Source organism: Acomys russatus, chromosome 13, assembly GCF_903995435.1.
Source record: "Acomys russatus chromosome 13, mAcoRus1.1, whole genome shotgun sequence".
Classification (NCBI taxonomy): domain Eukaryota; kingdom Metazoa; phylum Chordata; class Mammalia; order Rodentia; family Muridae; genus Acomys; species Acomys russatus.
The window spans coordinates 51,612,321-51,635,907 of record NC_067149.1 but is presented as its reverse complement, the minus strand read 5'-3'; the positions used below and the strand labels follow the sequence as shown (position 1 = coordinate 51,635,907).

General features: G+C 49.4%; 1 protein-coding gene across 1 annotated transcript in view; it reads right to left on the bottom strand.

Annotated features, from left to right (window-relative positions):
* The window catches only part of Vwf (von Willebrand factor), a 138,896-nt gene that overhangs the window by 46,203 nt on the left and 69,106 nt on the right, over positions 1–23,587 (bottom strand). The window contains 10 exon segments of the mRNA XM_051155405.1: positions 1,427–2,805; positions 5,232–5,367; positions 6,319–6,477; positions 6,880–7,036; positions 8,458–8,571; positions 8,740–8,880; positions 12,832–12,978; positions 15,610–15,744; positions 17,746–17,884; positions 19,333–19,436. Coding sequence (XP_051011362.1) covers positions 1,427–2,805; positions 5,232–5,367; positions 6,319–6,477; positions 6,880–7,036; positions 8,458–8,571; positions 8,740–8,880; positions 12,832–12,978; positions 15,610–15,744; positions 17,746–17,884; positions 19,333–19,436 — 2,611 coding nt within the window.

Sequence of the window (23,587 nt, the reverse complement as noted above, 5' to 3'; positions counted from 1 at the left end):
CTAGTGATACCCTGACTCAAAAGAAAGAAGGAGGAAAAAAGCAACAGTAGCAACAAGCACATTTTTTTGTTTGCTTGTTTTGGTTTTTCGAGACAGGGTTTCTCTGTGTAGCCTTGGCCATCCTGGACTCACTTTGTAGACCAGGCTGGCCTCGAACTCACAGCGATCCGCTTGCCTCTGCCTCCCGAGTGCTGGGATTAAAGGTGTGTGCCACCATGCCCGGCTAACAAGCCTTTTTAAGCCTTCACTGCATGCCAGATGCTGTTTCAATCATTTCACAAATAGTTGCTAATATCTGCCATCTATAGATAAAGAGACTGGCAAGGCCAAAATTATCAGCCAGTGACTGGTGGTTCTGGAATCTGGCTTCTGAATCTGTGTGTTTGGCCTGCACCTGTTTGTTGCCTGACCTCCAGGCCTTGCCTCTAAGAATGTAAGATACTTGGAAAACTTGCATGCACCAGTGTGGCCCAAAAAAAAGAGTTAACAATCATCAAAACTAGCCAGGCATGGTAGCGCACGCCTTTAATCCCAGCACTCAGCGAGCAGAGGTAATCGGATCTCTGTGAGTTCAAGGCCAGCCTGGTCTACAAAGTGAGTCCTGGACAGCCAAGTCTACACAGAGAGACCCTGTCTGGAAGAAACAAAAGCAATCATCAAAACTAACCGAAGTCACCTGCCAGGCAGAAAGTGAGTCAGGACCAAGTGCTGGAACATCAATAAGATTTACAATTTTTCTATACACTCTGTATTATTAAAATTTTAGCAATGGGTTCCTGCCACCATTGACTTTACAGGCCCAGGCATTAAGAAAAGACCCTAGGGCCCAGGGGTCCCGCTCAAACTAAGGCACCAGCCAAGGACAATACAGGAGGTAAACTTTAAACCCCTTCCCAGATCTAGCCAATGGTCAGAATATTCTCCACAGTTGAGTGGAGAGTGTGATATGACTTTCTCACGTACTCTGGTGCCTCACATTTGACCATGTCCCCTGGAGGGGGAGACCTGGTGGCACTCAGAGGAAGGACAGCAGGTAGCCAAGAAGAGACTTGATACCCTATGAGCATATACAGGGGGAGGTAATCCCCCTCAGGAACAGTCATAGGGGAGGGGAATGATGGGAAAATGGGGGGGGGTGGAATGGTAGGATACAAGGGATGGGATAAACATTGAGATGTAACAAGAATAAATTAATAAAAAAAAAAATCAAAAAAAAAAAAAAGAAAGAAAGAAAGAAAGAAAAGACCCTATCCACCAGAAGAAAAAAAGTGCATCCCACTGCCTGGAAGTTAGCAGAAACACAGGTAGGCTGAGGCAGGGCCTTGAGACATGCCAAGAGCCAGGAAGGTAGCATAGAACCCAAGGGTTACAGCATCATCAGATAACACACAGCGCCAGGGGCATCACACACAGGGTACCAGCATACCAGGGATAGGGGAGAGGGTGGGCAGCTGCAGGCCCTCCTTGGAACAGCATTTCTGCAAGACCAGGTCAGGAGCCTCTCGAGGAAGTGTCTCAAAGTCTTGGATGAAGATGGGCACGTTGGGCCTGCCTATCCTCTCGAGTTCCTGCAGGTTGGCATGGGGGCCCACCCCAATGGGTACTACCTGGATGTCTCCAGGCAGCCTCTTGATCTCATCAGAGGCAGGGTTCCCTGTGACCAGGTAGACCAGGTTAGGTGCCTGTTGCCGGTCCCCCTGTCTGGGAGAGAAGCTGTGCTCAGAAATGTACTGAAGGGCCAGCCCAGTGTTGGTCCTGTTGCCGCCGTGGTAGCGGATCTCTCGCACATGACGCAGCACGTCCTCCTTGGCCTGGGCCTCGTTGAAGGTGTACTCCACGGTTACCGTATATGAATACTGCAGCACCGTTATGTGGATGCTGCCCTGGCCCACATCCATGCGCCGTATTACTTCCTCCAGAAACTCCTTGCTCTTATTGAAGTTGGCTTCACCAACTTCGTTTGACCCCTCCAGGACAAACACCACGTCTAGAACCATGGACTTCCTCTTTGGTCCTGGTGATGAAATCCCAGAGATCTCTGGCCCCACGGTGATTTGTGCTACCTGGGGAGGCTGGGTAGGGGCTGGGGGACCAGGGACAAGGTCACAGAGATAGTTGATGATCTCACTCCTTCTCTGCTCCAACTCATCTACCCCACTGAGCAGGAAAGCCTTGTTTTCAGGGGCCTGCTTTTCAATGAGGCGGATCTGCTTGAGGCTGACATGTGGCCCGATGCCCACAGGGACCACAGTGACCTTCTTCTTCTTTAGGCCCTGGACGTAGCGGGTCAAAGTCCTGGCAGTCCGTGAGGGCTCCTGGCTAGCGGTCAGGAGCAGAGCAATGCGTGAGGCCTCCGGGCGATCGATTCTGCCAAAGATCTGAAACAGCGTGTACTTCAAGACCTCGCTGGTGGAGGCCACCTCGCTGCCTGCATACTTGACCTGGCTGGTGATGCGCCGAAGTTCTGAGGGTCGCTTCCGGGCCTTGAGCTCGATGTAGGCATGGGAACCGTCATGGTACTCCACCACCGACACACGGATGCGCTTCTGAGAGATGTAGAGCTTCTCCATCGTGCCCATCACAAAAGCCTTGAGCTTTTCAAACTCGGCCTCGGACAGCGCAGAGGAGCCATCAAGAAGGAAGACTAGATCCAGGAGCTTGCTGCAGTAGAAGCTCTGCAGGGGTGGCTCAGGGGTGTTTTCAACATATGGGGTGGTGGAGCTGGTTGGGGCATCTGTTGGAGGTACCACTAGGCCTCCAGGCTCCTGGCAGGCTTCACAGGTAAGGTTGACACCATCACAGTGACTGTGACAAAAGGGAGGAAGAAGCCAAAATGATTTAGGAAGACTCTATGGACATGTAGGGCCCCCTCACAGGTCCCCCGCAGAACGTCCTCCCTGCTCCCACTGAATATGTCTCGCCCAAGTGAGATGCCATTTTTTGACACTTGTCCCAAGATGTGTCTTGAATACACACAGGGAGACAGACAGACAGACAGACAGACAGACAGACAGAGTGAGACAGATAGTGAGGCAGTAAGAAAGAGACAGAGACAGGGGGTGGGAAGGAAGCAGAGACTTCCTAAAGCTTTAATCCATCTTAGAACCTGAAAAATAATCTCTGTTGTTCTAAGCCCTCTGTAGCCATTTAGTGTTGATTTCCTTCCAATCTATGTCTCTAGCCACATTAATATTTAATTATAACTCAAACCTTCTCATAAGTGTCTCGGAGGACAAATATCATTGTAAAATGTTGGCACACACTGGGACCTGTAAACGTTCTACTGGAGATAAATGGCTTACATTAGAAACCATTATAGATGTTATCGGAACTTAAGCTGTATGGACTTTGAATCATGTTTAGTTATGTTGGGCCTCAAGGAAAAGAAGACAAACTAGAGTCCAAAGGTTTTAGAAGAATGGGTAAAAGTTCAAGATGGCTGCTTCATCTAGCAGACAAGGGAATGTGAGAAGACTGGGTGTGCTGCGTCTGGAAGTGACAGTAGTTCCACGATCCATTCACCCACGGTACTGTCGAGCCCTCAGTCCAGCTCCAAGATACCCACAAGTCTGTGCTGAACCACTGCCTGGCCCACAGATTTCTATAGTACCTGACAGCTTTCCCACCTTCCCTAACCAGTGCACCTTCCCACCATGTTCTAGAAAGCGATGGGGTAGGCCAAACCATGGCAGAAATCAACATGGGCTGTGGTGGGGACCCATATAGGATACACTTCCTGCATTCTACAGCCTTAGTCTTCAGCATTACAGTAAATACAAGAAGGTGACAGTGCCCTCAACACTGCTAAGCCAATGTCCCCAACCTGCCTTAAAACTCTTGCACAGGCCAGCTGAGGAGGCAAGAGATGCTTGGAGCTTTCGTGCCCTTTGAGATGGACCCCCTGAGTAAGCTTGCAGTGAACCCCCCTCTCCTTATTCCTCATGTTTGTGTCAGAGCGAGGAAGGTGAGTGAGATCTTAGTGGGAAACTAATTCCTACTTTCTCATAATCCCACGAGTTACGGCCTCAATCCTTGGTTAACGATGCATGAGTGACATACTTTCTAGTTTCCTGTGTTTGCTAGAAAATTCACCCTGGGCAGTGCTCACTCTTGTTTGTACAGATGGTGGCGGCAGGATCCGGCTCTGGCAGCTGCGGCCACAGCCCTTCCCTGGTGAGCTGAAGTTCCCATTAGGCTTGCTTGGTGTCAGGGAGTGGTGCTGAGTATGTCGGCAGTTTAATGAATGCTCCCTGCCTACGGGCAGGACTTCAGAAAGCCTAGGAATCACCCTCAGGACTCCACACCTTCCTAACGCCAGGTTCCCAGGGTTCCTTCCAGCAAGAGCCCAGGATGACAGCAATGGATGTCTTCCCTCCCAGTTCTGAAAGCCTGTGGACTGGACCACAGCCCCAAGACGCTTATGCTACCCTTAGGGATCTAGAGCCCCATCTCGCTTTCCTTCCTGCATCCACAGATCCCTGCAAATGTTTGCTATTCATAGATATTGGTCCTCAGATTGGGTGTGATCCCAGTTACCATGAAGCAGAAATGTTAACTACCCCTGTTTGGTCATACATGGTGCTTACATGTGTTGGGATATTACATTGCACTCCCTAAAATGTACCTGTTTTCCACCCCCAAAAAAAGGTAAAACAGATAACAACAGCAAACTTTTTAAAACATTGAGGGGGAACAGCACCTCTTAAAGAAAATCAGACTCTAGAGACAAACCCAACAGTGCATTAAAAGGATGGATGGGTGGGCAGGTGGGTGGGTAGACGGATGGATGGATGGATGGATGGATGGATGGATGGATGAACGCATGCATGGATGGATGGATAGATGCATGGATGGATGGATGGTGGATGGGTGGATGGATGGATGGGTGGGTGGGAGGGTGGGTAGATGGATGGATGGATCAATGGATGGGTGGGTGGGTGGGTGGGCTGGTGCATGGGTGGGTCAGTTCATGCTGCCTGGAAGTGTTTTCCAGAGCCCAGAGTCTGAGAGCCTGCATGGGAGACAGTCTATCAAGAAATCTACTTTACCGGGCTGGAGAGATGGCTCAGTGGTTAAGAGCGCCACCTGCTCTTCCAGAGGTCCTGAGTTCAATTCCCAGCAACCACATGGTGGCTCACAACCATCTAATGTAATCTGATACCCTCCTGCAGATAAAGCACTCATATGAAATAAATAAATCTTTAAAAAAAAAAAAAAGAAATCTACTTTACCAGTTCTGGCAGTGTTCAGGGTCATCAGGGCTCAAGGTGACTTTCTTTCCAGGGGCCAAGCGCCTACCAGCCACTTCACACACAGGGCAGTCTTGGGGGTCCACACAGCTCTGAAGAAGTTCATCCAGGATTTTTCCTGTATGACACACCTCATTAGAAGTCCACCAGTCACCTCTCATACCAGATAGGTCCATCTGCCACTAAAGAAACCTGTCCTACAAACCCACTCTCCCAGATCCTGCATAGTCACCTCACCACACAGGGAGCATTCTTCTTGATCTTGGTGCCTTGTCTGCCCCTCTGAGAAGCACAGATGAGGCTCCTGCATCACACCTCTCCCCTCCCTCAAAAGCTCAGGACAAATGAAATCTATTCCCAAGGAACCAAGGAACAGCTTGGCTCTGCAAATTCTTCCCAAGCGTGAAGTCAATAACTTTAGAGCTGGGCTGTCCAACATGCCATGCTATGAGGCCACTTCTCTGTAAATTAAGCATAATTCAGTGAAAGGAGGAAGCCATCTCCTCACACCTACTAGCCATCATCGCACTGGACAGAACATTGTTCACTGCAGCAAGTTCTGTTGGAAAGGGCTGCTTCTCTCTAACTCAGGAGGCTGAGGCAGAAGGATGACGAGTTTGAAGACAGCCTGGGATAGACAGAAAGACTCTAAGGGGAGAGAGAAAGAAGGAGGGGGAAAAAGGGGAGGCAGGGAGTGAGGGAGAGAGAAAGGGAGGCAGGAAGGAAAGGAAAGAGGGAGTCAGGAAGGAAGGAAGGGAGGAAGGAAGAAAGGAAGGAAGGAAGGAATGCTCTACATGATAAGCACACAAAAGACAGTGCAAGAAGGAATTGGATTTAGCTAAGCACAAGAGCACATGTCTCCAAAATCCAAGAGTAGATGATTCAACCCCAGTGTGGCATAAATCCAGAGCTTGCTTTGATGGAGAGACCCAGAAAAACAGACTTGTTTGAAGGATCTCAAGGGGGTTAAAGAGGCACCCCTGGGCAGTGGAGGCCAGGATGAAACAGGACGGAATACACTTGTCTAAGAACCCATCCCTCCAGTCTGCTCTAGCCAAAGAGGCCTCACCTGGAGGGCAGTGTGCATGGCAGCCCTCCACACACTGCACAGGGCAAGCCAGAGGCTCCGGGTGCTGACACGTGGCTGGGCAGGCAGGTGCACAGCTATTATAGCGCCATTCACACTCATAGCCATTTTCCTGAACGTTCTTCTCTTCACAGCTCTGGGCTATGAAGACAGAAAAAAAGGTGGTGACCATGGCAGCACCATGTGACACTGTCCCTCTCCTCCCAGAATTTCTCCAGAAGTTTCTACATGTCTTGATCCCATGACCCTACTCATAGTTTTACTGTGACCTCCCTGTCTTTGTCACCATCGTAACACTCTTAGGAATCCGTGTTCCCCATTCACTCTTAAGAAGATATGTCACCCTTGCTTTAACTCCCATCAAAATCCACATTCCCACTATTCCTTTCGTATGAACGTCCTCAGATCACAGCTTCATCCCCACAAGCCATGCCTCCATCAGTGCCCTGGAGCTGTCCCTCTCTCCTGTCCTCCCCGCAAGGCCTTCTAGCCTAGGTACTTATAGGGCAATGCATCTGTGACTGTGAGAACTTGGAGACTCACGGCATAGTGTGGGCGTCCTCCAGGATACCACCTGGCCATGCTGGGCACACACATGGGCATAGGCAGCGATGGTGTCACAGTAACAAGCACAGTCCCCAACAGACTCACAGGAACAGGTGTCGTAAATGCAGATGTCCACATATGGCTCAGGGTCTACCTACAAAAAGAACATCACCTGGCCTCAGCTTAAGCCAGGGATGAGAACTTGGGTTTATGGTGAAGATGCAAGGGGTTGGGGTTCCTGAACCAAAGAAATGCAGATCACAGGTCCTGGAGAGTGAATGCGTAAGGAGGCAAATGTCTTTGTTTCTAATCTGGATTCTATTAAGAAATACTAAATAAAACAGGACAGGCAACCTCTCATGTCACAAGATGCCTTCAGAATTTGCTAGAACATTCCCTCTGCTGTCTCCCACCTACCTGCCAAGCTGCCTGTCCTCTCCTGCAACCAGGAGTGTGGAGTGTTTCTTATATAAACACACAGACTGGTCACTCTCTTTCCTTGACTCAGTGCAGCAAACAGGATGTGGAGATGAACTAGAACAGGCAAGGTGCCCTGCTGGGGAGCTATTGGGCAACTTTGCCAGGCAGTGGGACCCGGCTATAGGCATCCTTAACCTCTGACCCTAAGTATCCCCATACAGCGGAGTGTCCACCCACAACCATGTCCAATTACACTAACCACTTTTCACTTTTCATGTCTCCAAGACATGCTATTACACTCTCCGGGCATTTCAGAGATGAAATGGATTCATCAGCCAACAAATTGTTATCCCCAAGACATTTCAGCATCCCTCAGAGCCTCAAGTCCTCCCCCTGTCTTCATCCTTGCAACTCAGATGCCATCAAACCATAGAACCTAAGTGTCCTTTGGAGCTCTTGTGGGCTGGAAATCTCTGGACAGCTAAAGAATTGAGAAACATGTACTCAGCCCTTCATTCATGTGTTCGTGGTACTATACAGCACCGGTGTGCACATGCATACACATGTGTGTACAGACACAATCACACATGCTCGTGTGTGTGTGTGTGTGTGTGTGTGTGTGTGTGTGTGTGTGTGTAAGTCCATTTAACTTTGGAGAATTCATCACTATCATTTGAGACAGAGGAACAAAAAAGAAGGCAAAAAAAAAAAAAAAAAAATCAAGGGCCCAGAAATTGCTGGGCTTAAGGCCAAAAAAATAAATAAATAAGTAGTTTGTGTGAGATAAGAATGGGCACTAAAGCAGCCATTTACTGGTTTGTTTGTGTGCTGATGGTTAGAGAGGTTCTGACTGGGTCTTGACACATATAACAGTGACAAGAAAAGGAATTCTCTGGCTTTGATTGAAGACAATGCAAAGAGGACTTGAGACCAAGAGATTTCTTGCATACTAGGAAAGTGCCTGGCGAGCCATTGCTTTCCTCAAAAACTACCCACGCCCTTCTTCAGCTGGAACCCAAGGAAGGGCTACTGTGGTTTCTTGATGCGAATCATCTCAGGGCTCCAGCCTAGCCAGCGGTCACACTAGGCAGTCACACTCAAGGCATCCAACAAGCCTTTGGACCATTCCGCCTCCCTCCACTCGCAGAGCCTCACCAGCCTGTTGCAGGCCTGGAAGATGTCGCTGGTAAGGATTCTGCAAGATGAGTCCACCATCGTCTGTTTAATGATGTTGTTGTGGCAGGTGGCGGGGGCAACATCTAGTGACAGCTGGGAACAGGAGAGAGTACCAGAGAGGCCATCACCATCGGGTGGCCTTGATGAAGGAACTCAAGCCCAGAAGGACACAAGAGAGCCAGTTCCCCAGCTCTGCCCATGCCTGTAGTGCCTGCCCATGAGCGTAAGGGGACCCTCCATGCACACAGACTCCTGATATACCTTTCTTGTGTCAGCGCACTGGGAGCTCACTTTCCAGGAATTCCCAAAGTCAACAGGGTCTTCCTCCACCTGAAGACTGCTGCTGGTCAAGTCATTGTTCTGGATGCCATCGAAGTTCCCACACAGGCCACACACCTGTTCCTGTGAGGGGAAGGGGAGGAGAGGGGCGTACACCATAAACCCTGGCATGCTCTCTGGGTTGAGGGAAGAAGGTGCCAGAGGGAGAAGAAAAGGGAGTGAAATAGAGGAAGGAGCAGGAAGAAGACAGGGCAGAGAGACCCAGAGAAAAGCAAAGTGATCCGCAAAGCCCTGCTGGCTTCACCAGAGCCTTTCCCTGTGCTTCCACACTGAGCCACGGAAGCAGAGAGAGGTGAAGTTCCCAAGTCTCACGGTCAATGGCTGAAGAGAAAAGCAGGCAGCTTGACCCCCCAGGCTCCCTCTGGAAATCATCAGCCTCCCTGACAAAAAGAGGAGCAGGCACCGCTGCTAATGGCTGAAAGACCGGAGAACCAGAAAGGGAACAGGAACGGGCTGGCCCTGCTTTGCTACAGGCAGGGCAGTCTCCTTACCCAGAAGGCAGCAGCTTGTTCAGCAGAACAAGCGACAAGTCTACAGCAGGAGAAATGTCGTGAGGGAAGGGCTAAGTCAGTACACCTCCCGTGGCAGGCATGTGCACCTAGTCCTGAACAAGCCTGACCGCACAGAAACCACCAAGTAAGAAGCAGAGAAGACGGATGAACTTAAACCAATGCCGCCCTCCGTACACGGTCAGAACCCTGTCCTGCGCCAAAGGCAAGATGACTTAAACCCCATTTTGCAGCATTTGGCTTCGACCGCGTGTGTAAGTCACTGAGGAGCGTGTAAGAATGTTCCCACGGTTAGACAAAACTCATGGCATGCATGGCACAGTCACTGCCTCTCCGAGTCCTCAATTATCAAAGCCCTCCTCCGTGTCCACTGGTCTGCTTGATCAAACTCTCCAAATGTCTGTCTCCTCGGCTCTTTCCACGTCTTATTCCATCTGCCTGGCTTCTCTCCCCAGATATTTACAACCCTCACCCCATCTCTTCCATCAAGACTTCTTCTCCTCTATCACCTGTTCAAACACAGCTCATTGAACTAACCCATTGAAAGTAATGTCCCTACAAGAATACAGCCCCCACCATGGTTATGGACAGCAGCACTGGCTCCATCAAAGATGCCCATCCCAAATCCAAGAACTGTGACTGTGTCACCCCACACAGTGCTACAGGTTTCACATGGTTTGAGTGTGTGGCTGAATCCCCAAAACATTTACTCTCTGAAAGTTTGGGTCCCCAAGTGTGAAGTTGAGAGGTGGGTGGGCCGGTGAGACCTGGGTGGATTTCACTAGTCGCTGGTGATGTGACCCTTGGAAGAGATAATGTCATTCTCACAGGACCCCAGTCAGTTCCCACATCACAAGGTTTTTGTTTCTAAAAGGGGAGCTGAGATTGCTCAGCAGGTAAAGAGGTGTCACTTGTCAAGCTTAAAAACCTGAATTCAATCCCTGGGACTCAGTCAGGAGGTCCAGAGACAACTAAGCTGTCCTCTGACCTCCACACACCACAGCACATACACGCGAAGGATAGATAGATGGATGGATAGGTAGGTAGATAGATAGATAGATAGATAGATAGACAGACAGACAGACAGATACATAGACAGGACCACACCCATATACTAGATATACAGACATCTAGATGATAGATAGATAAATAGATAGATAGATAGATAGAATTTTAATTAAAATAAAATGAAGCAGGCTAAGAACCTGAGTTCCTCTGACTTCCTTTCTCATCTATGACCCTCTACATGAGGCTATTTTCCCTTTCCTGTCTACTTTATCTTCACTCACCACCGCCACATCCAGGAGGATCCCACCTTAGCCCGGATAGATGGAGCCGTGCAATCCTACACGTTCCGCCTCCAACAATAATAATGAGAGTTGAGCAGACCTCCTTTCTTCATAAAGTAGTCATCTTAGGGCACTCAGACCATGGAGTGATACCCAAGACAATGGAATCTGGTACAGTTAGGTTAAGATTCGAGAGAAGGAAATCGTCCTGAAGCATCGAGTGAGCTGTAAGTGACCAGAGGTTGACATGAAGGAGAAAGAGGCAGTGTGTGAAGGGCTTTGTGACAGACACAAATATGTGAGGCAGGGAGGCCTGAAGACACTACTGAACAGCTGCTCTCCCTGAATATGGAAGGTGGGACCACAAGCCAACGAGTGCAGTCAGCCTCTAGAACCAAGAAAGTACACTTGCTCCTTAAGAGTGCCACAGGGATGCAGCCCTGCCAACCTTTTGACTTCCCACACTAAAATGTAATGCATTTGTGCTGTCTGAAGATGCTGCATTTGTAGTAATTTGTCACAGCAGCATGAGAAGACACACACACACACACACACACGTGTGTACACATAGTGTATACACACATGCATCTGTGTACATACTATACACACAAGTACATACATGCATGTGCACACATGTGCATGCACATACATATACACATGTATACATATATGTGTGTGCACAGTATGTACATATATGTATGCACATGTGCACACATGTGTATACACACATCTAATTTTTTTAAGATTTATTTATTTATTATGTATACAGTGTTCTGTCTGCATGTACACCTGCACACCAGAAGAGGGCATCGATCACATTATAGATGGTTGTGAACCATCATGTGGTTGCTGGGAATTGAACTCAGGACCTTTGGAAAAACAGGTGCGCTCTTAACCACTGAGCCATCTCTCCAGCCCACACATCTGATTCTTTCCCCCTTGCTGTACCCACAGTATCAGACCAGTCAGTACACTGGGTAAAAATGTAGTTAGGTTGTTAGACCTTTCTAGAAATGGAATGGGCCACCACAAGGGCTTGCTCACTGGCATGTGCAGTCTAGACATGGACGACACTGTGAGGTAGTGTGGAGGCCACACTCAACAAGAATAAGTCACCCACCACAGTGACAGTGCCTCTTGTCATATGCACACCACTGAATGATACCATCAGAATCCCCAACACCATGGAAACCCACATAAATGCCATTGTCTTTCCCAGAAGGAGGTCCTCAGCAGGTCAACAACATGCTCTCAAAAGGTGCTAACTTGGGGCCCAGGGAAATAAGTCAGATCGCAAAATGCTTGCTGCACCAGCATGAGGATCTGAGTTCAGTCCCAGCACCCACACTAAAAAAAAAAAAAAAAAAAAAAAAAGACATTTACAGTGGTATGTACCTGTGACCCCAGCACCAGGGAGGCAGAAGCAGTAAGTCCCCAGAGCTCAGTGGCCAGCTATCCCAGCCCAACTGATAAGCAATCCTAGGTTCCAGTGAAAGACTGTATCAAAACACAAAGAGGCCGGGCATGGTGGCACACACCTTTAATCCCAGCACTCAGGAGACAGAGGCCGGTGGATCTCTGTAAGTTCAAAGCCAGCCTGGTCTACAAAGGGAGTTCATGACAGCCAAGACTACACACATAGAAACCCTGTCTCGAAACACACACATACACACACACACACACACACACACACACATACACACATACACACACACACAGGAAATGGCTCCTAAGGAATGGTGCCTGAATTGCCCACTGACTGGCCTCCCCATGCACACACGTACCCACATACACCTGAGCATGCACACATACATAAACACACACATGCATGTGCATAAGCAGGTGTGCTAGCCTGGGCTCACTGATAAGGTGACATCCCAGAACAGATGGCAATGATTTAATATTATACTTGGTTTGCCTCTTTGGGTTAAGAAACTTAAAGAAAAGCTACCCTGCCTGCCCTTGCTCTTCCTCCCCTGTGCAAACAAAACATGTGCCTTTCTGGGCCAATCAAGACACTGTCGAAGCTGCCTCTGTCCTCCCTGTGTGCCACCACCTTCCATGACTACTTAGCTTTCCTTGTGTGGGAAGCAAGGAGGCTGGACCAGACAGATAGACAACCACTGTCCCCCAATACAATGGGAGAGGACAACATTAGAGAGCTGGTGACAGTCCACACGAGTCACAGGCAAGATGCAGCAAGAAGGGCCACTGACCTGGTACGTGCGCTTCAGGGTCACGGAGATGCTGAGGCGGTGGTCCCAGACCACAGAGAGGGCTTGACCCAGCAACAGAATGACATACCGGCCCGACTCCACAACCTCAAGGTGAGACTCGTCCTTAAGGGGCCTCTTAACATTCACCTGAAGAAAGAAGAAACGAGGGAATGAGAGGAGGGAAGGCCGAGCCCAGGGCTCCCTTTTTTCACAGAGCTTGTCTGTCTGCCTTGCTCACCAATACCAACCACAGCTGAACCTTGAGACCTGCAGGGCTCAGCAGCCACTTTCTAGCAGACCTCCCTGAGGCCAGCACTGGCACTTAGGAATTTCTGTATCTGTCTGACCTACCACCCTGCTGCGATGACGACAAGGCAGTGAGAACACAGTGAAACAGACCGACGCATTTCCCAACACCTCACAAGAAGTTGACCCTGGCTCACCAACTCTACCTGTCCCTGGCTTGCTTTTTAATGTGGCGATGACTTTAACCACCTGTACTCAACTGGAGGAAAAATCTCCCCATCTATGACAGTGATCCCTCAACTCATTCTCCTGTACCCTTCCATCCTCCAGTTCCAGTCAAGGCTGAAGAACAGGGATGGTGAAGCTCCGCCCTCCCAGCAGGCGCTTTCAGAAGAAGTCTGGCCCAAACCCCTTGCTCTGCCAGAGTCATGTCCACTGGCAAACCCTCAAAGCCCACTGCAGAGCACTTGGCTGACTCTCAGATCCAATAAAGCAGAGGCTGAGACCAAGACCCTGTCAGCAGCCATTACACAGGGCTCGTCGTATCCACAAACACTCCCCCTAGTGGACCTGCCGCCTCCTACCCAGCCTCATGGCTACCATTTGTCTGAGGTAGAATTGAACTCTGAAACAGAGCTGACCCTGCTGCCTCCCAGTCAGCAAATTTGCTAAACAGTTTTTCTTCCCTGGCTATAGAAAATGTCCTTCCAGTGCCCAGCTGTCAAGGGTCGGTATTAGCAAAACATTGGGATGTGGGCAGAGGCCGCGAGAGCAAATGAACCCAGTCTTTGGGGGTTGGTAGCACAAATGCATATCTGAACCAGCTGAGTCAAATCTGGAACAACAGCTACTCTGAACGTACATTGGAGGGTCCCGCCCCAATCTACTGACACAGAACCTCAAAGCAAAGCCCAGAATCTGCACTTCACCAATTCCTCAGCTGTCCGAATACAGAGGCTGCGTCTGCCAACCTCTGTTCCTCCTCTTTTCAGCTTCTCACAAATATTCATCTTGGACTCATTTTGTAGACCAAGCTGGCCTCGAGCTCACAGCGATCCACCTGCCTCTGCCTCCCGAGTGCTGGGATTAAAGGTGTGCGCCACCACCGCACGGCTTCCTCATGATCTTTTTTAAGAATCCTTAATACATAAAGTAACTAAAAAGCACCCCATGGCATCCCTTCAGTGTGCACACATGCACACTGTTAGTTTTGCTTACTGTGGTTTCAGCTGACTACAAAGGCGTCGAATGGAAAAATCCCAGAACGGCTTGATTAAGTATCAAGTAATTTCCGTCACAATATATTGCAGCCATTGCTCTCCATTACTGTTAGTCAGTATTGGTGCCTTACTCTGTCTACCGAATAAGCAAACATTATCATCTGTGATGGCTAATGTGATGTCAACTTGGCACAAGCTAAAGTCATCTGAGAGAGGAGGGAGCCTCGATTAAGAAGATGGCTCCAAGACTAGACAGAAAGCCACTGAAGAAGAGTCCTTAAAAACTGTGATAGGAATGCTGACGTGTAGCTCATCCACAGCTAAAAAATGGCCTCAGGGGACGGGGGAGGGGTCTCGGTTATCCTTAAGGGGCTGGCTGCTAGGAGTTTGACCATGCTCCAGTAAGTATATGGGCAACACAAATTTTACTTGGCGTATTTTCTCCTTTGTGTGTGTGTTGGGAGGCAGGGAGGGTTGTGGCACAAGGGTGGAAGGTGGACCTGAGAGGACTGGGAAGCAATTGTGATCACAGTAATTTGTGTGAAAAATCCCAAATAACAAAAATATTATGTTGGAAAAAAGAAAATAAGATGTCATCATTCTGTTTGGCATTTTCTTAATTAGGGATTTATGGGGGAAGGCCCAGCCCATCCTGGGTGGTGTCATCCCTGGGCTGGGGGGTCCTAGGCTCTATAAGGAAGCAGGCTGAGCAAGCCAGGGAAAGCAAGCCAATAAGCAGCAGCCCTCCATGGCCTCTGTACCAGTTCCTGCCCTGCTTGGGTTCCTGTCCTGACTTTCTTTGATAATGAACAGTGATACAGAAGTTCCTCCCCAACTTGCTTTTTGGTCATGGAGTTTCATCACAGCAATAGAAACCCTAACTAGGACATAACCAATATGTAAAGCAGAGCAGAAGGGCTTCTGTGCTGTCTGTGATTTCAGCCATCAACTGGGGGGTTTGTCCCTCTGTGGCTGAGAGGAACATTGTACCTGGACAGGAAACTCCTCCTGCCTGTCACGCTCTGCTCACCTGCACTCGCCAGCACTTCCTGCTCCCATACGTAGCAGGGATTGTGGTGCACCCTCTCCCACACTCATACCCCCACTAGAGCCACAGTAGGCCCAACTCTCTGCATTGGTCTGCCAATTGCTCAGCTCACAGGACCAGCTGACACTGCAGGACCTCTCTCTCTCTATAGTGGCTGCACACTCTACCAGCGGCAGGTCTAAACAAACACTTGGTAAACACCCAAATAAACAGAGGGTCAAAAAGGGGACATAAGGGTAAAGGGGCCAGACGACTGGCACTTACCTCTCCATCAAACAGTTCAATTTCCCCTCCTTCCGCCAGGATGGTGACCCGCTTCTTGCATTTCACTGATGGATAAGTGCAACCCTCGTTTCCCACCAAGATCCGAAAGGTCCCAGGGTTACCGTCACAGTAATCCTGGGGAAAGAAGACACCAGGAGGAAAAGATTATCCCTTCTCCCAGACCAGAAGATGGCATCGTGACCTCTGGGGTCTTTGAATTCACGCCAGAGAACATCATCAGATGCACCGTGTATGGGGAAAAGGGAGAGGTTTGCACAGGGAAACTCTCTGAGGCATCCAGTGTCAGCCCTCACAGATGAGCCTGGTACCCATGGTCACTACAGTGGCATAGCAATGAGCACCAAGTAAAGCCGAGAGGCTAGAGGAGGCAGCACATATATCCACATACAAATACATATATAAACATATGCCTATGCATACAAAACACACATGCTTACACAATCATATACAAACATAAACACATGCACACATTCGCGTACAGTTCCACATGCATATCCATAATCACATACACACCAAACATGCATACACACGTACCTATACAAGCACATAATACACACACATAAGCATGCACACACAGGCACATACCTGTACACACACACATACTTATAAAATTCACATGTGTCCATCTGTATCAATATACACATATATGCATATGCACCCTTACATATACTCACATACACATATAGAGAAAACACAGGCCAGCTGTCTGTAAAGTAAGCATTGGTCCATTTCCTGTCAGTGTTGGGTGAAAATGGTTTCAGCTGGTTCCTGAGCCACACAGATTAGAATCAGAACAAGGCTGCAGGGGCTCGCTTGCCCTTGTCACCAGCTGGCTTTTCAGAAGGAGAAAGCTAAACCTGATGATGCCTCCAACAGGGATGGCTCCAGGAGAGAGAGCACAGAAGAGGGTCCAAGCAGAAAGGAACACACACACACACACACACACACACACACACACACACACACACACACACACAGTCTGGAAGAGGGCTCCTGAAAACAGAGTCACTGAGGAAGGTTTACCAGCAAGAAGGGTGCTGGGTAACGGTAACACCACTGGCTCCTTTCTATGGACTAAATCCATCCTTTCTGGAAGCTGATAGACACATTGAACCTTTGCTAAGGAAAAGAGCTTTTGGGGGGGACTCTAGGGGGTACTCGCAGGCCCAGAGGCATCAGAAAAGTCATTTTAAGGTGTGTATACCCCAATACACAGTCTCCCTGGGAAAAGCTGGGGTATGCAAGGCCAGCCTGACTGGTGCCCCAGGGATCCCAACCCCGTCCCAGCATGCTCTGCACATGGTGACCCCACTCCCAACCCCCAGTTACCAACAATGCCTGACACACTGGTCCTACAGCTCCCTCTCTGGTTTAGAAGTCCTACCTTTAGCTCAAACAGTCTCCTTCCCCAGAAAACAGGGTCAGAGAAACCACAGCAGTTCAGTGTGGCACAGAGTGCACGGTATCTCAACTCTGAGAAAAGCATCTGCCCTCTTTGGAACTCTCTGGTATAGGCCAGCAAAAGAAATCACAGGAGGCCGCAAAGTGGGGAGGCACAGGGGCTGGCAGGGCTCGCAGCTAGGATGTCCTATGTTCTTCCTGCTGGACTGAATGGTGCCTGTGGCCCCAGTCTCCCCTCCTCGCCGTGTGAAACTGACCAGGTTAGAGGAAAAACTGATGGCAAGTCCAATAGGGCCACAGGCCGGGCAGCATATTCCAGGGATCAATTGTGTTGGCAATCCCCCTGCCCAGGAATGCTTCAAAACAAGGAGCTATCAGGGAGGGTGAAATCTATCCAGGAGCAGCTTACCACATATCCCGGTTTAGGTGTCCACCGACATGCAGAGCTGTCTTTCTCTAATCTACAACAGCGCTAACATGGTCTGAGGGTGGCCTTACCCGACACCAATCCAGCTCAGAAAATGAAATTCTGTTCTTCAGGCACCCTTTGGGGGGTGGGGTTAGAAAATTAATCTGACAAAACAAACCCTAAAGTTGTTTCTATAGACAGAAGCTGACCCAGAAACTCTCAGATTGCAGCCAGCACCCCCCCCCCCCAGCTACCTCTGCTAGGTACAGTTAGTTAGCACCCCATCTCCCCACTCTCAGTCTCACCTGCACCAGAACATACTGGCACTCCCCAGGGAACAGGTACTTGAGTCCATCAAAGGTGAGGTAGTGGGCCATGCCAATGGCAGAGCAAGTGGCGTCACACATGTGGTTTGTGCAGTTCCACTTCCGGTCCCGGCAGACACTAGGAAAAGCAACCAAGCATGACCAGTCTGCCCTCGGGTGCCAGGGCCTCACTCAGGCCTTAGGGAACAAGGAGGCAGTAGGGGCATAGAAGACACCAGGTAGTCATTCAGGTGGCCTCAAGAAGCAGAGCACTTGCAGCCTGTGGAAGGAACATGGACCTCACAGACCTAGCACAGAAGCTGTAGGGGGAAAGAAATCCAGGCTGCTCTGTAGTTCCAAAGAGGAAATAGAGGTACGGAGTGAAGTGGGTACCCAGGGTGATTCAGGGGGCTCTTCAGGCAACAGTCTTCGCTAAGTCATCTGCCATAGGCTCACGAAAGAGTGGCCTCGCCCTAAAAGCTACGGAGTGCCTGAGATTAACTACAGGGTCACTGTGTCACAGACATACTGATGCTAAAACCCCTGTAGACCAACAGAGATCTGCAAGACGAAGCAGTTGGGGTACTCTGAGGCTGGAAAACAGAGTGGGCATGCAAGCCTGCCAGGAGCGGTTTTCTGTGTGTGGTTACATGTTTATATCTATAGCGATTTGCTGGCCATGTGCCTCACCCCTCACTGCCCTTAACCAGAGCTGATGTAGGAAAGCCCACTTGTGTGTGCGTCAGAGGTGGTGAACTCAGACCTCAGGAGCTCATCCCCTCCCCCACCTCCATGCACATGGGCCCCTAAGACTGCCCAGAAGTGAAAGGCGGGGCCATTGGAAGGGAAGGGGGCTTCTGAAGGCTAGCCAAAGAAGGCAGAAGGAAACCAGTGCCCCTCAAACCACTGCCTCCTCAAGCCCACTCCCAGAACACTCCTGGGCAGTACAGAGCCTGTGGGAAGAGACGGGCATTGAGAGTCAGCCTTACGGGAGAACAAAATAAATACACCATTTGCACAGAAATCGATGGGACAAAGAGATCATCATGCAAGGCAAAATTAAGCCAGACTCAGACAGACAACAATCAGGTTTTCTCTCCTATGCAGGGTCTAGATGTATTTAAAAGATACAAAAGTAGAAAGGGGATTGTTTTGGGGGGGGGGGGGAGGGGAAAGACCAGCAGGAGCAGGGAGAGGGACAAAAGAGAGTAAGACCAGAGAATATGAGCAAAGTACATCATTTGCATATATGTAAATGTCATAATGAACCGATTGCCTCGTACTTTTAATAAAATAAATAAAAAGGAAGGAAGAAAGAGAGGGGGTTGTGAGGACCTTCCCAACCCCACGCCACCCCAGCCTGATCATTTCAAGGGCCTCAATGGAAGAAGATCGCCCCAGAACAGAATTGTCTGACTATAGGGAACAGGTGTGTGGCTGAGCACAGCACAGTTGAGGGAATGGGCAGAGTCAGGGAAAGAGCACTCAGACTCTCACAGGGTGTGAGGGCAAGCGTCAAAAGTCCTGTGTCCCACAGACCCCATGCTACCTTGACAGCTGGTCCCCGGGGCGTCCCCAGAGCCTCACCAGGTGTTGCAGCCGATCTTCACTGTATCTCCTGGGGAGTACTCTTGGCCCTGGTGGAAGCAGGGACACCGCTCCAAGGCCACACACTTGTTTTCATGACGGACCTAAAGGAAAAGAACTCAAGTGACCCAGCTGTTCCACTCCTTGGAATATACCCAGAAGATGCTCCAGCACACAACAAGAAAATTTGCTCAACCATGTTCATAGCAGCCTTATTCATAATAGCCAGAACATGGAAACAGCCTAAGTGTCCATCAGTAGAAGAATGGATAAAGAAACTGTGGTACATGTACACTATGGAACACTACTCAGCTATTAAAAAGAAGGAATTCCCAAAATTTGTGGACAAATGGATTGAACTAGAAATGATCATAATGAGTGAGTTCACCCAGAAGCAGAAAGACTCAAATGGTATATACTCACTTATATCTGCATACTAGCCCAAGGGGCATGTCCCATGAAAGTCTTCACTTACCAGGAAAGTGGGACAGAGGGGAGGACATCCTATTGGGACTCTAGGTGAGAGAAGCATGGGAGAATGGGAAAATAGAAGGATCCAGAGGGTCCAGAAACCTATAAGAAGAACATTATGATGGGCAGATATGGGCCCAGGGGTCCTGCTCAAACTAAGGCACCAGCCAAGGACAATACATGCAGTAAACTTTGAACCCCTACCCAGATCTAGCCAATGGACAGGACATTCTCCACAGTTGAGTGGAAAGTGCCCCATATTTGACCATGTCGCCTGGATGGGGAGGCCTGGTGGCACTCAGAGGAAGCATAGCAGGCTACCAAGAAGAGACTTGATACCCTATGAGCATATACAGGGGGAAGAGGTCTCCCTCAGGAGTAAGGGGAAAATGGGAGGGAGGGAGGAATGGGAGGATACAAGGATAACAATTGAGATGTAATATTAATAAATTAATAAAATATATTAAAAGAAAAGAACTCAAGTATCTCAAGGGCCACAGGGGCTGAGACCAATGGCTAATGAGAAATAGTCCTGGTATTTGTGCCTGACACAAGCCCAGCATGAAGGGAGGGACTGAGCCAGGGGCAACCTCAGCAACAAACCAGCCAGGGCAGCAGTCAACACCAGGCTAGCATGTCAGAGACATGGGCACTTTCTACACTGTATCTTCCTAACAAACGAAGGCACAGCTGCTCCTGCCCTGCTGGGTGACATAACCTGGGACACATTTGCAAAGACTTCAGAAGCCCATGGCAGGAGCCCATATGCCACATTACACAAGGTTGTCTCCAGAGGACATGGCAGCTATGGATGAAAATAAAGGAGAATTATTTACCAATGAATTGGGGGCACAGGAGTAAACAATCAAATGTTCAGAGAACAGGCAAATGATATGTCATTCTTAAGGAACCCCAGAGCTGGTTTGCTGTGGGGTATTAAGGGATCATCAGAAGACTCTTTAAGTGAGGTGAGCAATGCCTATCTATCTAAGCTGTTAGTTTTTAAAACGGGGAAGAAAACTGTATACACCTATGGTCCAGATTTCACATGCATGTACTACAGATATTTTTGTTAACCAAAGCTAGAAGGAAGTAGGGAAACTGCCTACAAGTAGTGAGCTGGGATAAAGGAATGCTGGGGTTTTTTTGCTTTTTGTTTGTTTGTTTGTTTTCCTTTTTAGTTTGAATTTTTTCCCCAAATGTTCTTTGACAAGTAATTGTTCTGTCTATACTTAAAGAAAATGGATGTCTTTGTTAGGGTTTCATTGCTGTAAAGAGACACCATGGCCACAGCAACTCTTATAAAGGAGAACATTTAACTGGGGCTGCCTTACAGTCTCAGAGGTTCAGCCCATTACCGTCATGGCAGGAAGCATGGCAGCGTGCAGGCAGACATGGCGCTGGAGAAGGAGCTGAGAGTTCTGCATCTCGATCCGCAGGCAGCCAGGAGGAGACTGTGTGCCACACTGGGTGCAGCTTGAGCATTTAAAGACCTCAGAGCCCGCCTCCACAGTGACACACTTCTTCTAGCAAAACCACACCTCCTCCAACAAGGCCACACCTCCTCCAACAAGGCCACACCTCCTCCAACAAGGCCACACCTCCTCCAACAAGGCCACACCTCCTCCAACAAGGCCACACCTCCTCCAACAAGGCCACACCTCCTAATAGTGCCATTCCCTATGGCCAAGCATTCAAGCACATGAACCTATGGGGGCCATACGTACTCAAACCACTACAACAGATATCATGTTTGACAAAAATTGATGAGCATTTAGTGCCCTGGAGGAAAGACTAAAGGCTGCGCAGAGAAGACATAGCAAAGCCAGGCTAAAAGGATGTCCAAAATACGTGTCCAGATCAGGTGACTCTCCTCCCAAGGTCACCTTTTCCAATCCTGATGCTCTGACATACTAACCACAGAGGGGCTGTCTCCTCCTCCCTCCTCACCCCCTGAAGAAGGATCTCTGTAATATGCTACACTTCCTGGATTTGCTAGGGACAAGTGGGTAGAGAAAGAAACAAGACCTCCAGGCTTGGTGGTCTTACAAAGCACTGCCAAGCCCACCCTGACCCCATCACCGTGATGTACTGCCACCGCAACCAACGAGCAGCTCTGGACACCTACACTAGCAAGACCTCACCTTGGATGTGCTATAATGTGCTTTGGTCATATATTCTCCTCTGTCACCCTCTCCTGTCCTTGGGACAGGCTAGGTGAAGGCCCACAGCTGCTGTGTTCCAGAACTACCTAGCTGGCAGGGAGAGGCACCAGGTCTGGAGGATTCCCGCTCCAGTGATCTGGTGAACTCCCCTGAAAGCTTGAATTCCCAGACCTTCAAGTTAAACTAAGCCTTGAGAACAGGAATGTGCAGAGGGTCTCCACATCAGAGTCATAGGTTAAAGTTGTGTAGTTGTACCTATTTATACTGGAAGGTGGCAGGAATAACAGACTCCTCTGAGCACCACATCTGTCAGCCTCAGGAGGTGTCCTCTTTGAGTCGCTTGTCCTCTAAATGATGGGGCAGTTTATGTGCATGGACCTAGGAAGATGCTGCCCCACTGTGTCCCTAGCAATGCTTGTGCCTAGGACTGCAGTTCTTGGAAGACAAGGAGCTAAGAGAAGGCAAGCAGGATGGTGAGAGCAAGGTGGGGCTGCAAACATCTCTCTTGAAGCCTTCCAAGGTTCACAATAAAAGATGTGTGGGATTGGGACACATGATGTGAAAACTCACAAAGAACCAATTTTAAAAGTTGGGGGTCGGGGTTGGGGGAGGACATTGCCCACATCCTCCAAGCTTTGTCAGTTTAGACTTCAGTGTGAAGTCTGCCACCTAGTGGCTATCATAAGAATGGCAGATACATCTCCATCGGTGGAGATGGTTAACAGGCGTTTGTGGGAAAGGGCGACCTAGCCCTGCTCACCTGGTGTCTCACCTCTGTGGGACATGCTCTGTCCTTCATCTGCAGGCAGGTGTGGCGAGGGGTTCCCAGGCCTCTTGGTGTGCATATATGTCTGTGCTTACCTCTCTTCCAAGAGTCACCCCACTGTCAAAGAACCCTGGCCAGCCATGCTCCAGGATCTCTTTGTTCCCGCTTCATCTGGATGGAGGCGCCCAGCCTTCCTCCAATGCACATGATGTCAGACCCCAGTTCTGCAATAGGATAGCGCTGCCCCTGTGCTACAGACCCTCCTCCGCTTGTTCTCACTGGCCACATACACTCTTCTCTCTGCCCTGACCAGCGTTAGTACCATCAGGAACAAGCAGGCTACAATATCAAGATAGAGGCTCAGTGTTAAGTGAGGGATGCTAGCAAGACAACATCAACGCGGGGACAGCTCCGCAGGATACAGCTGGTGAGGAGGCAAAATGCGACCCTTAAAGGCGAGGAGGAGGTTTCCAGGCACTGTGTGGAAACTTCCTGACTTAAAAGGGATGCTATGGAAGAGCCTGGTCAAAAACACCCAGAGAACGCCAAAGCCTTAAAGAAACCCCAGCAATTGAAAAGCACAGAGATAAAGGAGCAGTGAAGGGGACAGGGAGGAAATGGGCCAGGAAGTGAACAAGCCAGTTAAGCAGCCCATAGTTGGGCTATGTGTCCAGTGTGTCCTTTATAGAAGGCTTCAGAAAATGTGGCAGGAATAGCCGCCATGGGTTATCAACTCGTGATCCTTCAGCAAGCATTGTGCCCTCTGTTAACATCCTCCTCAGTTCTAAGAACTAACTGTGCCTGGAGAGCAGGGAGCCCGGCCACATGAGGCACACTCTGCTGCCGCCTAGTG